The following is a 23284-nucleotide window of genomic DNA, read 5'->3' on the forward strand; positions in this document are numbered from 1 at the left end:
TAAAAGGTCAAGTTTTTTTTTTTTGTTGAAGGTTATATTTTGTTAATTAATGCAACTGTGTGGCACATAGTTTTGTCATTCACTGCGGTCAAAATTTTAAGATAATATTTGGAATTGGAAAACTAACAATGAGCAAACATTCTTTAAATGATCAAGTCAGTGTTAGTTCTTCTGATGGTCCCACAGACAGCAAAGTAAAACTAAAGCAAAAAATAACACTTGTAAATGGCTGTGCCTTGATTGTCGGAACAATTATCGGATCTGGAATTTTTATTTCACCAGTTGGTGTTTTCAAAGAATGTCAATCAGTTGGTCTCAGTTTAATAGTCTGGGCAATTGGTGGATTTTTTTCAACCATTGGAGCATTATGTTATGCTGAACTTGGAACTACTATAGTCAAATCGGGAGGAGATTATGCTTACATCAGAGAGTTTTATGGTCCATTACCAGCATTTTTACGTCTTTGGATAGCTCTGTTAATTATACGACCCACATCTCAAGCAGCTATTGCTTTAACATTTTCATACTATTTGGTACAGCCTTTCTTTCCTGGTTGTTCAGAGCTAATGCCTGAAGCATCAATACGTCTTTTTGCTGCAGTATGCTTGAGTAAGTTTGGTTTATTATAATAAATATTATAAAGTATCTTGCGTATCCAGTACCTAAAAGCTTTATACTAGTATGTTCAATCCACTATTGATTGCAGCATAGTAACTTGGTTTTGGTTTTCATTTTCTGCTGCAGAAGCAAAAAATAAATTAATGCTTGGAAATAAGATCTATATATATACTTGGTAAAAAAGGATATTCAAATGCTTATTTTTTTACCTTTTTTCTTACTGTATAAGATGCCTTGTTAACTCACGCAATAACAGTTTACCAGTTGCATTTTTTATAATCAGAAATCGATTTCACTGTAGGGATGGGCAAAATAGAATAATTAGCTATTCGAGAATACTGAAACCGAATATAGAATACAGATATCCAATTATCCATTCTAGAGTAATTGACCGTTTTTACCATCAACACATTTTAATGATATTACAAAAACAATGAACATCACAAAACTGCTTATTGCAGTGTAACAAATTTAGGCTTTCTAAATATTCACCAGTCAAACGGGATCTCATCTTGGTGGCAGTTAAACCTGCACTTGAAAAACATTTCTCTGAAGAAGCAAATGTGGCAGTTACACAAAAAAATGTTATAACTAACTGACATACACAAAAAAAATTGGTTTTTGTTTGCTTTCCACCAAACGAGGGCGTTTTCAACAGATGTAGCACTGGATGCTTTCAACAACGTGAGATAGGTATCTACTTCTGAAGGTGGGGAAGCCAATTTTGCTGATTCATCTTCACTGCTGTATGTAGCATCTTCAATCCCACAGCTCAACAAGTCGTCCATGTCACTGTACTGGCATAGTAAAAGCTAAGACAAAGCCAACTACCCGTAAGTACGTCGTACTTCCGCAAGACTGTGTGTGAAGAGTAACGACTGCAAAGCGCTTGACAAGAAAGATCTCTTTAATGCGAACAATAAAACTCGTGCGTTTTTCCTATGCAGGATTGCACTAAATCGATAGACAATTCCACTTTTGCTGTAGCGAATTCGTTGCGACCAGACGGAGTGGTACAAAGTTGATCGTTAAAGCGGTTTCAATTATCCGATTTCATATGCATTTTGAAACCGGTTAGGCTTCACAACCGGTTATTTGATATTCTATTTTGCCCATCCCTATTTCACTGTTATACCTTTTTTAGTGTATGGCAGGGGTTCATAAATTTTTGGATTGCACTTCCCTTGGCGTCACTTGTAAAACTTTGTGCCCTTCATTTCTCATTTGAGTGATATATCAAAGTCAAACCACATATATAAATTTTACATGTTTTGGATTTTACATTTCTGTTTACGACTCGAACAATACAGTTGCATGCTAGTTCAACAGCTTACTACATTCATGCCCCCCCTTTTGGAGAATTTTTACGATCCCCAAGGGGGTGTGCCTCCCAAAAAAAAGTAATGTTTGTAGTTTTAAATAAGTAATTACTTTTATTTGAAGTTCTCCTCTCTATGGTGAATTGCATTAGCGTGAGATGGGCAACCAGAGTACAAGATGTCTTTACTGCTGCAAAATTGTTTGCCCTGGCTATCATTATTATAATTGGAGTTGTCAAAATATGTCAAGGTTGGTGTGTGGAATGAATGAAAAGCATTTTGTCATTTTATTAGCGTCATAAATGAATTTACATTATATAATTACTCTATGAGACATATATAGTATCTGGGTTTTTTTTTTCTGTCATTTATTGGTTATTGACCGATTGTTTAGCAAAATGTCCGAAAAAAAAGTCAATTTGGTCAAAATGTCCGAATAATTAATAATTAAAATAATAATAATTAAAATTGACCGAATTTTTTCAGGTCATTTCGGACAAATGACCGAAAAGTCTCAGCGAAAAAAAAAACCCCAGTATAGTATGTAGCTTAAGCAAATTATCAGTTTATAACTTTATACACATCTTTATCATCATCAGTTTGATTCTCACTAATAGGGGTGGCCATTTTTTTCTTGAATAGATTGTCTTCATTTCTTCTATTCTGTCCATAGCATCTTCCACCTTTAGTACGACCTTGCTCGCCTCATCTTTCGCCTGTTAGCAGCAGTGTACAACTGTACAACCTGCGGCTATTATTTTAAAAATATGCGGCCGCCCACAAGTCATTTAAAATATAGGATTTGGCAGCCGTGCCGGCCAACACAGGAGGAGCGCAAAAGACGAGGGTCACAATGCTTAACGATTTGAATTTTGATGTCACATAAAGACGATTGTTACTCAGTGAACCAGAATGTCTTTCCTCCATCTTGAAATGATTGTCATGAATTATTGCAGTAAAGCAAGAGAAATAGAGATGAAACAGATGTTGCGCTTGACCAAGTAAATCAGCAAAAGGGCAAGCAATAAAGCTAAGAAATAGTGGAATATTATACCATACAAAACAAGGACTGCTCCATACTAAACAAGGACTTGTTCACATCTCTGGCGTTTCTGGTGGATTTTTTAACCCATGTTTACAATCTGAATAAAAGTTTGCAAGGAAAAGTAACAACAGTTTGTCTCATGTACAACAAGTACTGGATTTTCATGATACAAGTACTGGATTTTCATGATAAATGACGTCTTTAGTCATTCCAGCAGTGTAATTTTTTTACATTTTGAACAACTGATGCTCTAATTAATGTCAATAAAATTTAAGCTAGAAGAATGTCACTATTTTTCACAATTTCAATTTCAAATGTCACTATTTTTCACCATGGCAAAACCTTTTCCCGTCTCCACTCCACCCCGTTATTACATTTTCCACAAACAAAACACTTTGCCAATCTTGTTGATAGCTCTCTTAATATTTTGAACTTCTTGTATGTACCATTGTACCTGCTTTCTACATTCTCACATGGCAATAAATTTTTTTATCACACATAAACGTGAGTTCTTACCAGAAAGATGGAATATCTTTAATGTTACTATGAACTGATTACTTTTAGTTTTGAATTTTCTACACATACACTACGTATTTCCTGGCTTTCCTTGGTGACATAAAAATTGTGTAACATCTGGTAACATTAAAAAACCTGTGATCAGATCAGACATTTATACCAAGTTATTTTGTATTTAAAGTAAATTTGTTTTTTTTGTTATAACTGTGTTATATATGATTGATAAATGCATTAGTGACCAAATTAAGTGACTTCTATATGAATTTAAAAAAACACAAAATTTTCACAAATTGGTTTGCCACCAGATTAACATTACTAATCCTTTTAGGTAGTTACTTCTATCTGACACCAACCGAAGCTTTCCGAGGGACGACAAGTGAGGTTGGAAGCATAGTGCTGGCTTTCTACAATTCTCTATATGCTTATGGAGGATGGTGAGTTGTTGCGATGTTTCCGTGCATATTACTGGACTACAATGCAGTGTAAACAGTGGATGATGTACTAAGTTTAGCTGTCCTTAGTTTTTTGAAAAAGATGAAAAATATCATATATCAATATCAAATATCTACTACTACTACTACTACTACTACTACTACTACTACTACTACTACTACTACTACTACTAATTCTTGTATGTCATCTCAGCAACACCTTATACATGAGTATATTAGGTGTTATGTTACAGGAATAAAAATAAGTATATATATACAACAGTAACACTTATTTTTTTCTAATTGAGTGTCTCACAAAAAGTAAAATAGAATGATTAATGAAGTGTAGCAGCCGCTGAACAAAGTTGACAAAAATAAAGTCGTTGCGGTCAGCTAAAGCTGAAAATGTCCATTACAAAAAATATGTTTAGTGTTTTTTTGTTTTATTACGTTTTATCTGAAATGACAATTGACTTGAAGGTAGTTGTTCGTCGTTGCGAGTCACTTTTTTCACCTAGGATGTGATTTGGAACTTTTGGTGTTGAATCTCACAATTTAGTTCACAGGCCATCAGGAGTATTGTTGCTCACGTTGAAAAATTCGTCCCTTTGTACACTTTTATCTTTTGCAATTTTAAAACCTTTCCAAAAGGCTACTTTTACGTCACAATCGTAACTGCTGTTTTCTGATAAAGCATATTGATTTAATAATTCAATCGAATGAAATTCTATTGTGTACGTTGCACGTTTAATGTTAACGTTCTGGGGTCAAATATCACGTAACACGGTGACGTTTTACATATAATCATTCTTTATTACAAAATACATGGAAAATCAGCAGAGCCCTATTGGCATATGCATTTCGCTCTAACTTTAGAAAGTTTTTTAAAAGTTTTTTTTTAGTTGTTTTTAGTTAAAAAGTTTTTTTTTAACTTTTAGGTTCGTGTAGTTTAGTTTAAATATAGTTTAAATTTGCCTATAAATATTTTACGCAGCCAGTTAATATTTACGCAGTATTCTACCAGTTAGTTTTGGCAGTTAGTCTTGGTCAGTATCTTAGGCCACTGCAGATTCATTTATTTATTTATTTAGTGACAGTTTTTAGGTTTTGCTTTCTTATGTTTGCTTTTTAGGCACTAAAGATGCTCTAAAGTTAGAGCGAAATGCATATGCCAATAGGGCTCTGCTGATTTTCCATGTATTTTGTAATAAAGAATGATTAATTGATACTTGATGGAGAATCGCTGGCCCGCTGCTTCTTAGTCAGGAGATCCCCTAGCATATCCTTAATGGAAATCAATATATGTAACGTTTTACATATACGTACGTACCATTGCTTCGTCTGCGTAACTACTGGTTTGGGTGAGATATTTTTAAGCACTCGTTCAAAGGTAATGATCGCTTTATATTCGACCACATATGCTCTTCAGTAGCCTACACACCCTTGTTTTGCGGAACACTGTATTATTCACATGTGTACGTTTTGTTTAGGAATTACCTCAACTTTGTAACAGAAGAAATGAAAGATCCATACGTGTAAGTTTGTAAACCTACATAGCATTGCTTGTAAATCAACAGCATTTACGTACCACAACCTTTCGTGTTAAGTTTTTCCTTAAGCTACCCAACCCATACATATCTGCTTAAATACCCACACTGCAAATCAGTCGTTTTTTACATTAGACGTTGAATCAATGTAAAAAAACGACTAATTTGCGGGGTGGGTAATGGGTATGTTACATATAGTCAGACACCTCTCGTTTTTGTTGCTTTTTTGTCTCTGGTGTTGTTTGACTGTTGGGGGCGTTTGTAAATTCGTTTAAAAAGTCTTTCACTGGTTTTGACTGACAAGTCCCAGCCATAAAAAAAAAATCATATTTTGACGTCGTTTCAACGTCTGCCGACGGTCGAAAGCTTCCTTTGAAAATGGACACCTGCTGGTGGTGTACTTTGTGAAACCACAAGCCAGCCCACTACTAAGCCTGTTTCGTGCTATTTTAACCAGCACTGTTGTAACTTGTCTTGTCATTGATTGCAAATCTTTCCAGCAACCTCCCGAGAGCGATCATGATCTCTCTTCCGCTCGTCTCTTTCATCTACGTGGCTGCAAACATTGCTTACTTTACTGTGTTGTCTCCCACCGAATTCGGAATTTCGAATGCTGTCGCTGTGGTGAGTTACGTGTTTCACTGTAGAGGGGTGTCACCTAGACAACAAAATCCAATATTTTTGCATTGATTCAATGTCGGTAGAGACGTTGATTCAATGTAAAAATGATGGATTTTGCTTTCTGGGTCAATTCTATTTCGAAGGCGCTGAGACCTAAAAACGTTAAGATTTAAAAAAAAATTGCAAATGATTTACGAGTACTGCACCAGCTTGTGACTTTCCATTAACGCATAAGTGTTTTCACTTTTAACACGTGCTTGGTGAAAGTTACTAACAGGCTTTGCATATTATATAAACAGCATCCTGTTATTCCAAGGTCGTACAAAAATATCTGAATAAATATGAAAAAAATATTTTACTTGATTTGTTTTCAACTATTGTATTATCATTCTTTCATCGATCAGGAGTGGATAATTTCCCATTCCCCAGCGAACAGTACAATTAGACATGATAATACATTTTTGCTATAAGCCTTGTGGCCGCCTTACCAGCTGTCCCATTCCTGTTCTCCTCAGCTTGTTATCGATCGAATTATGATACGGTTTTTGGGGGCGGTACAGCTTTGTGTTTGGTGTGTTATTACACAGAAGAGCTTAGTTGATTTTCCACCAGTGTTTACATTGACGAGCTTTCAACAAACAAAAAAAATAAATTTGGGTGTTTGATACTTTTTTTTATGAACCTCGTTGTATTATACCGGTACTTGGAATATTGTACCATTGCACGTTTGTTCATTGTCTCCGTGACGTCATACATTTAGCATTTGATCTTCTTCAGTTGTTTGGCGATAAAGTCCTGGGAGTAATGTCCTGGATCATCCCTGTCTTTGTCTCCTTATCCTGTTTCGGATCAGTGAACGGATCGATATTCACATCTTCCAGGTACGTACCTTGCCATCACAACCATTTCCGTTTGCTCCGAGTCGGAATCGATCGTTAACATGGCAATAAACCGAATTTTTTTATGTTTGGTCTGTTTTGATAAAAACCTGGCTTCAGTCCATTTTAAGGGACACCCATAACAACAGACACCGATTTAGAAACCAAATTAAAACACATTATTACGTGATTTCTCATAATTTTGACACTGAATTGATCTGAAATTGGCTGAATATGTAGTCAAAGCTGAATTAGCTGAATATGCTAAAAAAGATATCAAGACAAGCAAATTGTAGCTGACGTTGTAAAAATTAACTTCATTTTATATTTAAAGCGACCTAGGAAGTTTTCTGTTGCAATAGCTGAATGGGTTTAAAAACTTTTAGTTCTTATCAAATTGGCTTGTACTTGTAGTAATTAAACACCCCTGGTGCTTCAGTTTGATTAAAAACGACTATTTCTATCCGTAGACGGCAAAAGTTGCTTTAATCGGAAAACACGCTTTTCAATCGTCAATGTTTATTGTACGCTTTTCATTTCGGTGAAATTGCCGTCTTATCTTGAGGAGTTTTCGAAGGCAGGTAGTGGAAGTGGTTAATCTGCCTTAGGTGTCTTTAACGGGGAGAGTCTCGGCCTCACACGCACACAGAAGGGTGGTCAAAACAACAGCTTTAGCTTTCTGCGCTGTTTTGTACCCAGTCTCTCTTACCAACCTGCCAAAAGCGATAGACCGTGTGACGATTCTGTTGATTTGCAGTTGATTTCCTAGTCAATTGTGGCTGCGTTGAAGATACGTTAACCTTTGACAGGCACGGAGTTTATGTACTTTTCAGTGGTAGATATAACATTTTCCTGGGGTGGGTTATTAGTCCAAAGTTGTCACAGGTAGTACAGAGCTTATTGGATTGAAAATTTGAAATACCGTTGATTGATTGATTGAATCTTTATCCTCGGACTGGGAAAGCTTCTTGCAGAGCTTAATCCTGGCAGTTTCGCATACTTGTAGAGGCTTTGAATCACTGACGCAGGCCCGGTCACCGAGATTGACAAAGTGAAGTTTCCGATTGTTGAAGTGTTGTTTGCCGGGAAATTATTCCATTCACTAGGCGCTGTTGAATGGAGAGCAGTCCTTAACGTGCGTTGCTCAAGCGCACACCCCGAGAGTCGAACCAGCGCCGCTTGATCTTGAAGCTTCTTCGTTCCAGAAGTGACGCGCTAACCAACTGAGCTATCGGGGCGATTGCAGACTTCATCACGGGAGGCATATGTTAGCATAGCTGAAAACATCATGCTAAACAGAGTGGGTTTTTACCAACCCACAATGTTCACTTTTTCACGCCATTTATGACAAGAACGGCTTCAGAGAATTCATTGTCATTTGCAATTCTAACAGCTATTTCTCTGAAGCGTTTCTCAGTTAACTTGCGTTGAAATTAGAAACCACGTGTTTTATCTTAGTTTCTAGAACCCAAGCTGCGGAAAACTTCCTCCTATATCTTGCATAAATAAAACGTATCGTTTTCATTTTATTTACGTTATTAACTTTTATATTCAGACTTTTCTTTGTCGGCGCCCGGGAAGGCCAATTACCAAACATATTGGCTATGATTCATACGGAGAAATACACTCCAGTGCCTGCTATTATCTTCAACGTAAGTCTGGTCTGACTTAAAATGTTGAATCAATGAAAAATGATGGATGTTGCTGTCTGGGGAACGCCGCTGAATTGTGGGTTTTTACTCACAACTGAACATTGTTAACTTGTGCTTGTATTTCTCTGCAGTGCGTTCTCTCCTTGCTTTACCTCGTATCGGGCGACATTTGGAGCTTGATCACCTACTTCAGCTTCTTCAACTGGCTCTGTGTTGGCATGGCTATCTTTGGGATGATTTTGTGGAGATACCGTTACCCCGACATGAAAAGACCTGTCAAAGTGGGTGGTTCATAAAAATCGCTTGTTGCAAATTTAATTCAAACTTGAAAACTTGACTTCAAATAGCCTGTCGCTTCATTAGCTACCATTGAATAGCCGGTACACTTTGGTTGTCGCTGTGTGCAATGCAAAATGTGCAATTGTGCATCGTATAAAATTTGCTACCAGAATGATGAAAAGGACTGAAATCTGCATCGACGCCCCCACCTGAAGAGGAATAGCCAGAAGATTTCTAAGTTGTGAGATTTTTCTTTTGCAGTTTTGTAATCAAGTCCTGACCAGTGACCAGTCTTTAATATCATTAGTCCAAATTCTTGGTGGTCTGCGCCTATTTCGTTTTCCATAAAAACACGTCAAACCCAGCTACTGCAGAGTGCAGAGGTATCGATGTAATGAGGACCTCCTTCGCTGCTATAAGTTAGATATTTCTGTTTTCCAGATGCATATCGCAATGCCAATCACTTTCTTTGTAGCAGCCGCTTTCCTAGTTGTGATGGCCGTCTATGCAGCACCCAAGGAATGCTTGATTGGTATGGGCATTGTGTTAACTGGTATCCCGGTCTATTTGATCGGCGTCCGCTACCAGCACAAACAGCCAAAGTGGCTTGACGAAGGAATGAGTAAGTTATCCAGACTTTTTTAAAACTTTAATACATTATGATTTCAATCTTACTGTTTTAATGACCAGGAGAGAAAGAGCTCCAAATTATTTGAAGATGTCGTCAGCACAGCACTCAATAAAGTCATGATGCTGGAAACTCTCCAATCTATCGCGTAATGTTGGCTGAGTTCTTCAAAAACAAAACGCCGATATTAATAGTTTTAAAATAAATTGGCGAAAACGGTACATTCCGAGGGAAAGAGCAGAATAAATCCTAACTATCTCACCTATGTTGAGTAAACATTAACATGTTCTATTGTTTTTTGCGTTTGATTTTCATTTTTCTAACTCAGATGGGGCTTTAGTTTCTTGCTCAAGGTCTTGTTTAGGCTTTTTATTGCCAGATTTACTGGTAAAACCAATGCTGCAATCGCTGCAGCTTTGTTAGTTTGTTGTCTCAAAACACAGCACGCCGGAATTACAATCTCTTTAGCGAACAAGATTTCGGTTATAACGCTTCTTAAATTAAGCTTATATTTTCACGTCGAATTGGTTTATCCGCTTTCGCTTATTAGAATTTAGATTAACGTTTAAAAAACTTAATTGTAAATTGTTCTTGCACTGTGGTTGTGCGGCGTAATCGAGGCACCCATAACAGCTGCTTTCGCCTCTTGTTTGTCACTTGTCTGTCAAAAACTTCAGTTGCTGCGTCATATTCTAGAAAATTTGATTATACGGTTAGACTTTTTGAAAACAACACGACGTGTCTTATCAGTCGACATGACGCCGCAAAATGCAGGTCGCTTTGTTAACGTTACGTATCTCCGGTGTCCTACCCAGCGTAAACTTCGTAAAATCACTACAAGAACAGTGAAAGGTTTTAGGTTGTATGCTTGGTGAAAAATTTCCTTTAGAAACTGTTTCCGATCTGGCCGAAACGCTCCAATGTCGGAATACGGTAAACGCGCTACATGTGATGGAACAGTTTTTGCAGCGGTTCGACAAACCTCGCGCGTTGCAGATCGCTGTTTACCGTTGTGCTTAAAACTAGTGTGCTTTGCTACAAGTGTGTCAATCATAGCTGGAAAAGGCAGGAAACGTTTTTCTGCAATTAAACAAAGAACTTTTATTTTCATTTCATGTACTGTACTTTGCGCGACTCTCAGACGGAATTTCGGGATTGGCTCAGAAACTATTAGTAGTCGTTTTTCAAGAATTGGAATAGAACAAACACACACAAAGTTGTAAGTTGCCCGCCAGGCCTCAAGTAGTGTCAAGTGGCCCAAGTATTGCAATTAGATCGGCACAAAGCATGCTGTAGTTGGTATTGATGTCAGGAACTGTCTGTGGGCTTCCAAATTGTATGCTTTTGAAATGGTCTAATTTACCACAAGAGCTCTCGACGCAGACGACTGGATGCATTGCAAAAACCTTTGTCATCTTTAGACAAGCACTGTACTTTGGAGTTGGTTACAACGCTCTGTGATTTGTTTTAGTTGTGCATACTGCTAGGACTTGTTTTGATGTTTTATGAAAACGAAGCAAAAGCAGCGAGGAATGATGGGATTTGTCCTACATTTTTGCTGGCAACAAAAACGGTCAAGTTTAAATCTTAAACTGCAGCGATTTGTGCAAAAGGCACAGCAGTGCGCAATGTATTTGGGCATTTTCCCTATTGAGCGAAAACGCCAATTTCAAAAGCTAAGCTTTTCTGCAAATTAACTTGAAATTGGTTATTTCAAGTACAGTACTTATTTTTCTGTTGCATTGAATCAATTGCTTAGCAACACTTGCAGAATTGCAGTGTGGAACCGAAGAGAAATTTTGATCTCATTCATAGCCACAAGTCTATTTTCATAGGTGTTAACTTCGGATCTTGAGTCCCCCTCAAAAAGAAGTGGTAATCACGTTTACTTTTACCAATGCTTTATCAAGCAGACAGACCCATTCAGTTTCTACATCTTCAGTGTATTCCGAAAAAAAAAGTTTACTTTCTCAACCAAGAGGCTTTTCCGTTTTCATCCCTGGGTAGAAGACGTTAAAGGTTCTCAAATGTTAATCCCTGTTATATCTTGCACAAAAAACTTCATTCTGTATATTAAACTAATATGCTTACTCAACACTATAACTGCGTGAACAGGATTAATATTGGTCTTGGTATCCTGCAATGATCTTCATCTTGCCCCTGGCTGACTTTCTAAGTGATTAATCGGCTGATAGTATTTATCAAGTGAGTGGGAAGAAGCCAGTGTGTCAGCATCTTGTTTACTTTGAGGTCCAGAAGCTAACGCACTGATCTTGCCAAATCAGCTATTCATGCGCAACCCAACAACTTTTGGTGATGTTGAATCAATGTGTCAACTCATATTTCTAGATCAGTTGTGTAACAGTATGGAAGTGCTTAGACACAAAGTACACACGCCGCGCAATATTCGGTTGACTCCTGCTTCTTGCAGCTTTACCGAACTGCAACACTGCAAAGTTTGTGTTATTTGCTTGTATGTCCTGTGTATGGACACCCCACTTGACCAGAACAGTTTTCGATACATGGTATTTGTCTGTTTCGTCATGCTCACAATGGCATGATCAATTGATCATGTGAAAAACTGGAAAGCAAAGTCAAACGCAAAGTTTGTTGCGAAAAAATTCAAACACCAATTTGTTGTTTCACACACGTTATGTCAGTGCATTTTTACCTTGAAGATGTGCATTTGTAAGGTTTGTTGGTATATAATCAAACTTCTTGCCTTGCACTGGTCACCGATCTAAGTCAAGAAACTGCACAGCAGATATTTTTATCAAGCTTCTTCACTTTAGTGCTCTTAATTAATCTAACCGAGTTCAAAATAATCGTTGCTAATTTTTTACTAAATACAGAAAAGATGATGCTAGAAGGTAGTTGGAATGCAGATCTTTGTTGAGTGACAGGTTCACTGCTGTATCTTTACCCAACTTTTCCATACCCAGTTAACTTTTCGGCTTGCAGAAGCTGCCATTTTTCAAACGACATTGAGGCGATGAAAAAGTGGCAACGTTTGCCGGCCAAGTTGTCATGACACAATGTAACGACGTGTGAGCTATCATTGTTTTGTAGTTGCCCGCAACCAGGTCCGGAAGAATTACAAACTACAAACTTCTGCTTACTTCCAACGGGTTTTCTGTAGTGATGTACCGGAGACAACATTTTGGCCGGAAGCAGGATGTTTCGGCAAGAGAATTGCAACTCCGACCGTACGCGGAGCTTCCGGCCTTTTATAATACCTGCTTCATATAACTATTGTTCCAACCGAGCGGTTGTACACCATTTTCACCAAGTGCTCTAAAAGGTCCTTTTTTAAAATATTAAGGTTCCTTTTAAAAGGATCCATTCAGGAGTCAGCTTTGGAAGAATTTCAAGTTTAGCAATGTTTTCTATCCACCCGATATTGAATTATTTTTAAAATATTGAAGATTTTTCATTGGCTTCCTTGATCCCGTTTACAATCTTACATTGCCCGCAGTGCCTAATGTTGCATATGTGTAACAAACATTTTTGGGAAGTTTATGACTTTGGTAAAGTAGAATGAATATTTGTGAAGAAAACAAAACAAAAAATATTTCAATTGAGCCTTTATAGCTCAGTGTTACAAATTTGCGAAACGCTGTACTGCTAAATATTCTGCGTTGGTTGTACAACACCTGTTTCGAAAAAAAATCTGAAAAATTGTTTTTTTTTGCAAAAAAATTCGATTTTTCCAAGATCATGAACCTGACCATGACCACACACCCAGCTTGCAGACCGGAATCACTATCACCTCCGGAGCCGGAGTTAAAAAGACTGGCCGGAACCGAAGCCGGAGGTCGTTCCATCACTAGTTTCCTGTTCGTTTCATTGGCATTAACAGTATTATTTGAAAACCATTTTTAATCTTCAAACTGCAACTTTACTATAAAAGACAATGCAAAAAAGTAACGACTACTATACTACATCTTTGTATGCTTGTGGTGACTGTTTTTGCTGTTTGCATTCCATTATAATTTAAAATCGATCTTCAAATGACACTTAGTACGAAAGTTATTTCATGTTTCACCTAAAAACGACAAATGTTACCGGCAATACATAAACCATGGCCATCTAAAGATACGGCCTAGTTTGTCTCATTTTGAAGACGGTTGCTAACGGTCTGACTAAAATTTTCAGAAAATTTTATTTTCTTTTATTTTACTGTTGCGTGATGTTATTGTAGTCTCTTATGACGGTTGATGGAAGCAGTAAAACATGACAAAATATGGTTTTTATTGAAATTCAATCGAGACAAAAGTCTGTAAAATGTAACAAGTGAGACCACGTCTATAAGTGATTGTGAGCATATATTTATATTTTGATTATGTTATGTTAGTATCAAATCGCTCCCTCTCTCTTCATTTTGCTTCAAAGAAAGTGTCAGGTAGCGATTTTTGAAAATCATTTGTCTGGAAAGTTCAGTGTGAGAACTCATATGCTAAAAACTACAAAGTGTTAAAAACTACGAGTGTTAAAGCGGGAGTTAACTTCTGAACCACGTGTTTTTTTTACAGACAACGTGCTTTCTTCTGTTGTAGTAAAAATTGCTGCACGATCTCAATTTTATTAATAAATTATAAGGAGCCTTCTCACGGTTTGCAAAATGCGATAGTTGTTTGCTTTGTGTTGCCACAAACCACTGACCACTTTAAAACAAAGTTACAAAACGCCACGCTATGTAAACGTTTGGTTTATTAGCTTCATAAGCAAACAAGGTACACGTCTAAAAACGGCATCCATGCTTTCACTTGCACTCCTGCAAATCCAGCTGCCATAAAAGTAATCGAGGTTAATAAGGGAACTTATTAGCGGTTGTTGACTTTCCAATTGCAGTTTTGTGCCACTGAAAGCCACATTTTTTTTGTTTCTGCATCATTTTATGCTGCGCTGATGTGAAGCAAGCCCTCTAGCAGGCAGAAAGGACTTCTTTGGCAAATTGTGCGTTTACTCTTTTTGATTTCCGTAGCATCAAAACTAGCTTTCCAAGTAAGTTTTGGTATGTGACTTTTGAAACATCATAATTGGCGGCTTTAAAATTGGCCTTCAAGGATTTGTGTTTTTATCTTGGTTTTTTGTTTTTATTTTACAATAAATATGCGATTGTTAATACTAAGCTTATTGTTACGTTTGCTGGAAATGGGCGCAAAACCCTCACATTTATGCGAATTTAAATACGTCATAAGTTACAATTCTGTCTTAAAAAAAAGCAATACTTGGTCGAAGAAGGATGTGTGATTTTCATCAGCTTATTTTTAAGCATAAAAAATATTGAAAGAATCTCCGACCAGATGGCACAGTTGTCACTTATTTAGACATTCCAACGGAAGTGCCGTTCATTCTGTGCTAAGTAGTGGTTTCGCAGCTGCGCTTAGCTCGAAGCGGATATGTAGTCGAAGCATTTTTGTGGCCGTTCCTTACAGCAGCGAGAAACCAAAAACATCTCCAAGGACATATGTTAGTTTAATAGGAGAAAAAAGCCAACAGAGTGTTCACATAAGCAAAATTTAAAAATTAACCAGTTCTGAAAAAGAACTCTTAAAGCTAAGTGAACAACATTTTCCTGAAGCAATGCAAACTACACACATTAGTCATTCTAATACTTCACACACATTTTTTTTCAGCACCAATACCACCAAATTTTAGATTCTCTGAAGCGTACATCGACAATAGACAGTTGGTCATCCTGTAAATATGGTCTTTGTGCCTCTCAGAATTCTTCCCTGCGTTATATGTTTGTCAGTCAAGAGTTCTCTAACTCACCTAAAATACAAAGAAAATGAAGGGGTGTACCAGCAAACATGTTTAGGATTGGCCCATGATACTAGAGAAGGATCCACAGAGGATACAAACTGATATGAATGAATCAACAAGTGAATAAAAAAATAACAGTTAACCTCTCAAGTACATGTAGCTCCACACAGAGTGAAATTTACATGCCTTTTGACTCTTTTTTATTTCTTTAAAAGTAATGTCTAAAAAGACATTATTGACCCAAAAAGAATGTCTAAAAAGACATTATTAAAAGTAACTACGGACAAAGGCCAGTGTTTCGATCTTCCGATGTCTTCAGGTCAATAATGTCTTTTTAGACATTACTTTTAAAGAAATAAAAAAGAGTCAAAAGGCATGTAAATTTCACTCTGTGTGGAGCTACATGTATTTGAGAGGTTAACTGTTATTTTTTTATTCACCTAAAATAGTTCGTCATTAGCTGCAGGCTGGGTTAGTGTCAAAGACAACTCTGAAAGTTATTGGTGTGAGAGATACCTTCATCTTATTGAATTCCATTTGAGGAGATGAGCCACTTGTGTTGCAGCATTTCGTAGAACCAGGGCCGTTAAAAGAATAATTTTGGCCCGGTACCAATGAGGTCTTCGGTAGGGATGCGCAATACAGAATACCTGGCTATTCTAGAATATTCTAGAATACTTAATTTCGAATCCAGAATTTCGAATCTATTCTGAAATTACGCGGCAATTTTTTTCAAATAATATCGAACAAAAAGCAAAAATATTTGTACATTATTTTGAATTGTATTAGTATCACATGTCAAACAGAGTATAACATATGATAAATCAAGCATCATACGATTAGGGTTGCCAGATTTTTTCTCAAAATAGTGAACATTTTGAACCCTCTAACTACTACTAAAAACTTGGTCATCACACTGCTTAGGCCTGTAGTACAATAAACATGCAACTGTTTGGGTGGCAGCTGACTTTTGTGACCTTTTAGTCTTTCGCTGCCATCCTTGTTGTGTTTATTTGTGTTTATTGTGTTTTTGTATATTTTCTCTTTTTTTTTTTTCTTTTTTGCCAACAAAAAATAAACTGAACGGAATTCGTCTGCAGTTCTGATAACTGCGTGAACCATATGAAGGAAGAAAAAGCGGCGCTTGGAACAAACAGTCCATGAAGAAAAAAATCGGCGCGCAAGACGGAAAATATCAATTTTACATTTGTTTAACGTCGCACACTGTTCATTTAACAGATTTATTTTCGAATCCTGATATCCGAAAAGAAACTGCAAATGCGATTCGAATACATTGAGATTCGAATCTCTAAGATTCGATATTCTGTATTGTGCATCCCTAGTCTTCGGGCCCCTAAATCACCCCTGGCCCGGTCCAAAAGTTTGTCAATGCTATTGGAAGCGACACTTTTGCCGCACTACGTCATGTCTTTCAATGCTTCGTCAGGTAAAAGTAGCTTGGAGTTGTTTTGCAACCACAGCTTCTGATTCACCTCTGACGAATTTCGATTTCCTGTTTACAGATGCGGACGATTTCAGTGTGAAAGTCAATTGCAAAACATTGACTTCATGACAAGGAAATCTTAGCTTGTAACTTATGTGTTAGCATGGTCAATGAATGATCGTAAATGAAGTAGAGTTTTCGTTTCATTAAAACAATTTCGTATTATGTGTAATTTTCGCTTTTCTTATTGTCAAGGAACAAGAATTACACAAAGACTCAAGAAAGCGAACACACAACACAAAAAACTGATAATCTGGAAACCTTTATTTTTATCTTTAAAAAACGCAAATTACTTTTTAAGTGTTTCAACGATCTCGTCTTGTTGCTTATTTGTAAAATGTTAAGTTTTCTTTTCTTTTTTTCTAGATTCTTTCACCATCTGGCTACAGCAATTGTTTCAAGTTGTGTTCCAGGAAGGCGAAATCGAAACGAAGTCATGAATCACTTTCATCGATAGCACAGAAATCTTTCTTTGGCTTCGACGTTGGCTTTTTGTACAGTGGATTGTTTTTTCTGGTTTGGTTGATGAATTGTTTTCCCTGCCTGAAATTGTAATTTTTACATCTTTCAGCGTCTATCGCCGTTGACACAATGTAAAAAAGGCAACGCAACTGGTGGTGACCTCCATGTTGTTGAAGCTATATTTCGCAAGTTGTGTACATATTCGTGGTTGTACAAAAGTGATGGTTGGGTTAAGGTCAACAAAACACTATCAATCTTAGATCAAAGTTTAAGGCGTATCGTTTTTGCTTATCGTCATAGAAAGAATACTTTCTCATAAACAGCCCAACTTGTTGTTGTTCTGTGTGCTTGACTGCTTGTTTGTTTCTGGAAAGTCAACGAGGTCTGAATTCTCGAATCATTGCGGTCAACTTCATTTGCATGTCTCGTTTGGTTTGTTTTATACGAGATCTGTCACTCGTCTATTGGTTGGTTCACAGAAAATTTGACACATTACAGTAGTCTAATGTTTGGTGACATCTTGACAATGTAACTTCATTAATCATTGTTAAAACGTCAACTCTTGACGGCTTTATCAATCATGGTAACTGTTTCTAGAATAATTTTAAACTTTCACTTTTTTTTGATAGTTGTAAGAAATTCCCGCAGTCCAAGAACAAAATACTTTTTTTAGTTTCGAAAGGTTTCGAAAGCATGAATTGATTTGTGTGAAACACCACACCGCTTGTCACGCTGCATGGATGGCCCATACCGCACGTTGTTGAAAAATGTTTGTAAAGCAGCGCAATATTTTGACGAACATGTTTCAATTCGTATTGCACCATAATATTTAACCAGACAGCAAAATCCGTCGTATTTACATCAAAATCACAACTACAGGTATTACGATTACAACGTAAAATTGGCAAATTTTGCTGTCTGGATAGTATATCGCCTTGATAGCGTTATGTTATGGTGCAGTTGGAATTTAATCCCTTTTTCGAATCCCAAATATGTTGTTTAGGGCTACAGGTTACTTCGTGCCACGAATATTGTTTCTATCTAGCTTTGAGTAAGCACAACAAGCCAATAAAAAAAAACTTATTGTCAATGTATCCAGTAAGTACAAGTTGTTTTCACACTGTTTTAAAATCGTTGAAATGTGAAAAACACTACTTTTTGGCTGGGGGTAGTAATCGAACCTGGGTTCACGGAATGGTGCACAAATTAAAACTTTTTTGAAAACTCGCCCAAATGTCACTGTTTTAACAAATACTTCATCCGGTGCCAATTCTGGCGATGATACACTTCCGACAAGCACATGATGTGTTGAATGCTCTACTTAGTGCTCATACACGAAACTGTTGAATCGTTATTGATTCCCAAGTGCTTATAATTTATTTTTTGGACTTTCTGCACGTGTTTAAGTTATTGCTTTGAGTTTTGTGACTGTGCGAAAATTATTCTTTTGCTTGGTCCATACAACCCGTCCTTTTTGCATTGACGCAACGTGTTCAGACGTTAAAAATCAATGTAAAAAGTGCGGATTTGGCCAGCTGGGAGAGTGTTGTCAACACTTAAGCAAGACACCCCAAGTCCCAATACATTATTCATTTTGGGTGATGTTTTTTGCAATTATGTCCAGACAGCAAATCCGTCGAATCAATGTAAAAATGGCGGATTTTGTTGTCTGTGGTGTCTTTTAAACTCAATTAGCATTTACTAAGGTTAAATAAACACCCTTTTTCTACTTTGTGTCCGGCATATGCCTGGCTGGGATCATCTTCAAAACGACCTTGATAAAATGTTGACCAATAACATGCTCCAACTATTAATCAAACATGTTGAATTAATACAGTCTGAGTTTACTGCTTGTAAAATTGATGCTGAACTGTCTCATAGTTAATGCTACGTCATTTGTGCATTCATTAACGTCAAGACGCCAATTGTGAGTTTTGACCTGTTTTTGCCTATGGTAGTTACAACTTGGTGTTTGCTTTTGGACTTCTAAGCTGTTGTTGAAAAATGTTTGTAAAGCAGCGCAATATTTTGACGAACATGTTTCAATTCGTATTGCACCATAATATTTAACCAGACAGCAAAATCCGTCGTATTTACATCAAAATCACAACTACAGGTATTACGATTACAACGTAAAATTGGCAAATTTTGCTGTCTGGATAGTATATCGCCTTGATAGCGTTATGTTATGGTGCAGTTGGAATTTAATCCCTTTTTCGAATCCCAAATATGTTGTTTAGGGCTACAGGTTACTTCGTGCCACGAATATTGTTTCTATCTAGCTTTCAGTAAGCACAACAAGCCAATAAAAAAAAACTTATTGTCAATGTATCCAGTAAGTACAAGTTGTTTTCACACTGTTTTAAAATCGTTGAAATGTGAAAAACACTACTTTTTGGCTGGGGGTAGTAATCGAACCTGGGTTCACGGAATGGTGCACAAATTAAAACTTTTTTGAAAACTCGCCCAAATGTCACTGTTTTAACAAATACTTCATCCGGTGCCAATTCTGGCGATGATACACTTCCGACAAGCACATGATGTGTTGAATGCTCTACTTAGTGCTCATACACGAAACTGTTGAATCGTTATTGATTCCCAAGTGCTTATAATTTATTTTTTGGACTTTCTGCACGTGTTTAAGTTATTGCTTTGAGTTTTGTGACTGTGCGAAAATTATTCTTTTGCTTGGTCCATACAACCCGTCCTTTTTGCATTGACGCAACGTGTTCAGACGTTAAAAATCAATGTAAAAAGTGCGGATTTGGCCAGCTGGGAGAGTGTTGTCAACACTTAAGCAAGACACCCCAAGTCCCAATACATTATTCATTTTGGGTGATGTTTTTTGCAATTATGTCCAGACAGCAAATCCGTCGAATCAATGTAAAAATGGCGGATTTTGTTGTCTGTGGTGTCTTTTAAACTCAATTAGCATTTACTAAGGTTAAATAAACACCCTTTTTCTACTTTGTGTCCGGCATATGTCTGGCTGGGATCATCTTCAAAACGACCTTGATAAAATGTTGACCAATAACATGCTCCAACTATTAATCAAACATGTTGAATTAATACAGTCTGAGTTTACTGCTTGTAAAATTGATGCTGAACTGTCTCATAGTTAATGCTACGTCATTTGTGCATTCATTAACGTCAAGACGCCAATTGTGAGTTTTGACCTGTTTTTGCCTATGGTAGTTACAACTTGGTGTTTGCTTTTCGACTTCTAAGCTGTAAATCATAAGTTTGTCGCTGAACTAAAAAATCACAAGGCATCCACTCCGTTTGTAGCTTTTGTTGGTTACTTTTTTGAAAATTTTCTGACGTTGAATCGAAGTAAAAATATGAAAAATATCATAGAACTTCAACCTTATGTCACTTTTAAAAGCCTGAACGTTTTCATACGATAACGAACTATTTTTTTTTTGCGTTACATTAGCCTACTCAGAGAAAAAATATTTTTTGAACGTTGGAAGTTGTGAAATTAATGTTGAATTTACTTATTTTGCAACTAAACCAACTTTCTAATTTCTGTGCCAATTGCAATGTATCTTTCTAGCCTTGACTGGCATGAAGAAACATTGCTGCCAGCTCGCTTGTAGTTCACTAAAATTTTGCGTTGATTCAGCGACAAAAACCGTTTGCGAAAAGTCCGTTTGTGGTCATTTTTTGTGTTGTGCTGTGATGTAATAGTAACGTTTCTTATACCGTTTTGGCATGCTCATTTAATTCATCGTATTGTGTTGCCCTTTTTATTCATCGTCGTCAATGTAGTAGTTTAAGTCAAAAAGAGATTTCTAATCCCAAAGTTCGGATCTTGAGTCTAAAAAAAGTTTTTCTTCGCGTTTTTCATCTTCAACCGAGTCGACTGTCGTGTTCGGTGCTTTGGTTGTGCCTGCTGTGGGAAATATCAAAATCCAGCTATCTATTGTATATAGTTTGTTAGTTGTAATCCAAGCTTCAGTTTTCTAGGCAATTTGTAGTAGAGTTTTGCTTTTAATAAATGTTTTGCTAGATACCTCTTCTGCATTTCTAATTTGGTGTGCTTTTTCTTTTCAAATTTTTGTGCTGATTTTCATCAAAAAACGTGATTTACTGACAAATGGAATTGTAAATATTTTTACTGTTGTCTACTTACAGTCCCTAAAATGCTTGTGGGGAGTAAAAAGTAACTATAACTTGTATTACAATCTGGTTGGTAGCTTTAAGGACCGACGTGTCGTGCCACGACCTACCCAAGTACGGCCTAGGTAATCGCATTTTTGAGGAATCTCTTGAAGGCCTTTATCTGTCATTTAAGTTTTACGAAATGATGCTGGTCTTGATGTGCGAAGATTAACAGTCTGATTTACAAATCTAGTCAGTGACAGTTAATGTTTTCTCTTTTCTGGCTTGTTTTATCTGATTTTGAAATGTTATATCCTACCTTCAAATTTTTCAAGAAACTCATTTTGGTTACTGCCGGTTTCTTTTGCAAGTTTTGATTTTATTGATTTTGGTAAAACTATTGTTAAATTAGTAAAAACAAAATTCTAAATTATGGTATTTTTAAATTTCTTTCGCTGATGACTCACTTGCAGTAAAGCCAAAAGTCTAAAATTACCTTGAACTTACCCTCATCATCAGCCGGTCATGCCACTGCTGGCAGATGGCCTCCTCATATGTTTCCACAACATTTTGTCTTTTGCTGTTCTCTGCTGTTCTTTGCTGAACTTACCCTATGTACCATTTTATCATAATTTAAAAATATTAACATAGGTTTGCTTACCTCATGCCAAAGTACGTAAATATTTTCTTAATGGTATAATATTCTAACTTAAGATTTCTTCTCCAAAACGATGTTTGCTCGTTGAGTTTCTTCACGCCAATGTCTTGCTTGGTGCCGTACATATTAAAACTAATGTACAAATTGCGAATGGCTGCTAAGATATCAATTGATTCACTTTGTGCCAAGTTTAATGTAACTGTTTGTACATAGCATTGCGTAGCTAATGACACGCAGTAAGGAATCTTCTTCATCATTATATTTGTCTAATATAAGTAAAAGTGTGCAAGTTTTTTTTTAATTTTTTTTTTATTTATTTGAGTATTGTTTGGTCACCGATTAAGACTCATGAATTTAATTTAAGTAGCCTATACTTTTACCTACATGCTTTCCGCGACATAAGAAAATTTTATTGCAACAAACAAAATGACTTTTTCCAGCAAGTGCTGCAAACTAGCAAATTCTTTTTTTTGTTAACGCTTACTTGAAATCTTTATTCTCCACCAACTAACAGACCGATATTAAGTTAAAAATTCCCAGCCACCATATGTTCTTTTTAACCCTGGTTCATCGTTTATAGACGATAATTAATGCAAAAAGGACTGATATGCTTGCTGGGAAATCTACGCTACTATACCGATTCGATGTTTTCGTGCTGACGTGTTCTTTGTAGCATTGATTTTGGGGTGTGTAGTATTGTTCTATTTAGATGTATGTTGTGAGAGCTACAATAAATTAAACTGGTGCCATCAAATCTTCAGTGTCATGCATAGCTGAGAAAGAGCAGCATGTAATTTAGTTTTGTAGGTACTCTTTCATACCAACATCGACCATATGGCACAGCGTAACGATGCTCCAGTGTCGTAAATTTTTTGAATTATGAGTTGAGCTTAAGAATAAACTTTTCTACACTGAAAAGTAGCTGTAATGCGTCGTTGGATTCAATTTACTTTCTTTTTTTGCTGCCGTTTTTTTAAATTGAAAAAAAATTGTGGTCGCCACAATACGATCATCACTGCAACATTGTTTTGCATTGACAGGAACGTTGGTCACATAGCTTAGTCGTGAGGGCATTGGTACGACACTCGAAAGGGTGCTGGTTCGACACCGCTCAAGAGCATACGGTTGTATCTTAGGCAGGCTACTTAACGGCATGTCTGAAGGTGGACACAAAGATTGACTTTCTTGCTATGCCTTTACGAGTTTCTTGCACTTCATCTAAATCGAACTACCGAGTACAAACCTCGATACGA

At 36.7% G+C, this 23284-nt stretch overlaps 1 protein-coding gene across 1 annotated transcript; it reads left to right on the forward strand.

Moving 5' to 3' along the window:
* Nucleotides 1–46: 46 nt before the first annotated feature.
* On the forward strand, nucleotides 47–22958 carry LOC145771499 (large neutral amino acids transporter small subunit 1-like). The gene is made up of 10 exons (XM_082583193.1): nucleotides 47–609; nucleotides 2062–2187; nucleotides 3827–3932; nucleotides 5420–5464; nucleotides 5977–6100; nucleotides 6875–6978; nucleotides 8531–8627; nucleotides 8759–8908; nucleotides 9348–9528; nucleotides 17174–22958. Exons 1-10 carry the CDS (start codon nucleotides 129–131, stop codon nucleotides 17245–17247), a joined length of 1488 nt encoding a protein of 495 aa, XP_082439319.1. The 5' UTR covers nucleotides 47–128; the 3' UTR covers nucleotides 17248–22958.
* The last annotated feature ends 326 nt before the right edge of the window (nucleotides 22959–23284 follow it).

The sequence above is a fragment of the Aplidium turbinatum genome, chromosome 6, assembly GCF_918807975.1.
Source record: "Aplidium turbinatum chromosome 6, kaAplTurb1.1, whole genome shotgun sequence".
Taxonomy (NCBI): Eukaryota; Metazoa; Chordata; class Ascidiacea; order Aplousobranchia; family Polyclinidae; genus Aplidium; species Aplidium turbinatum.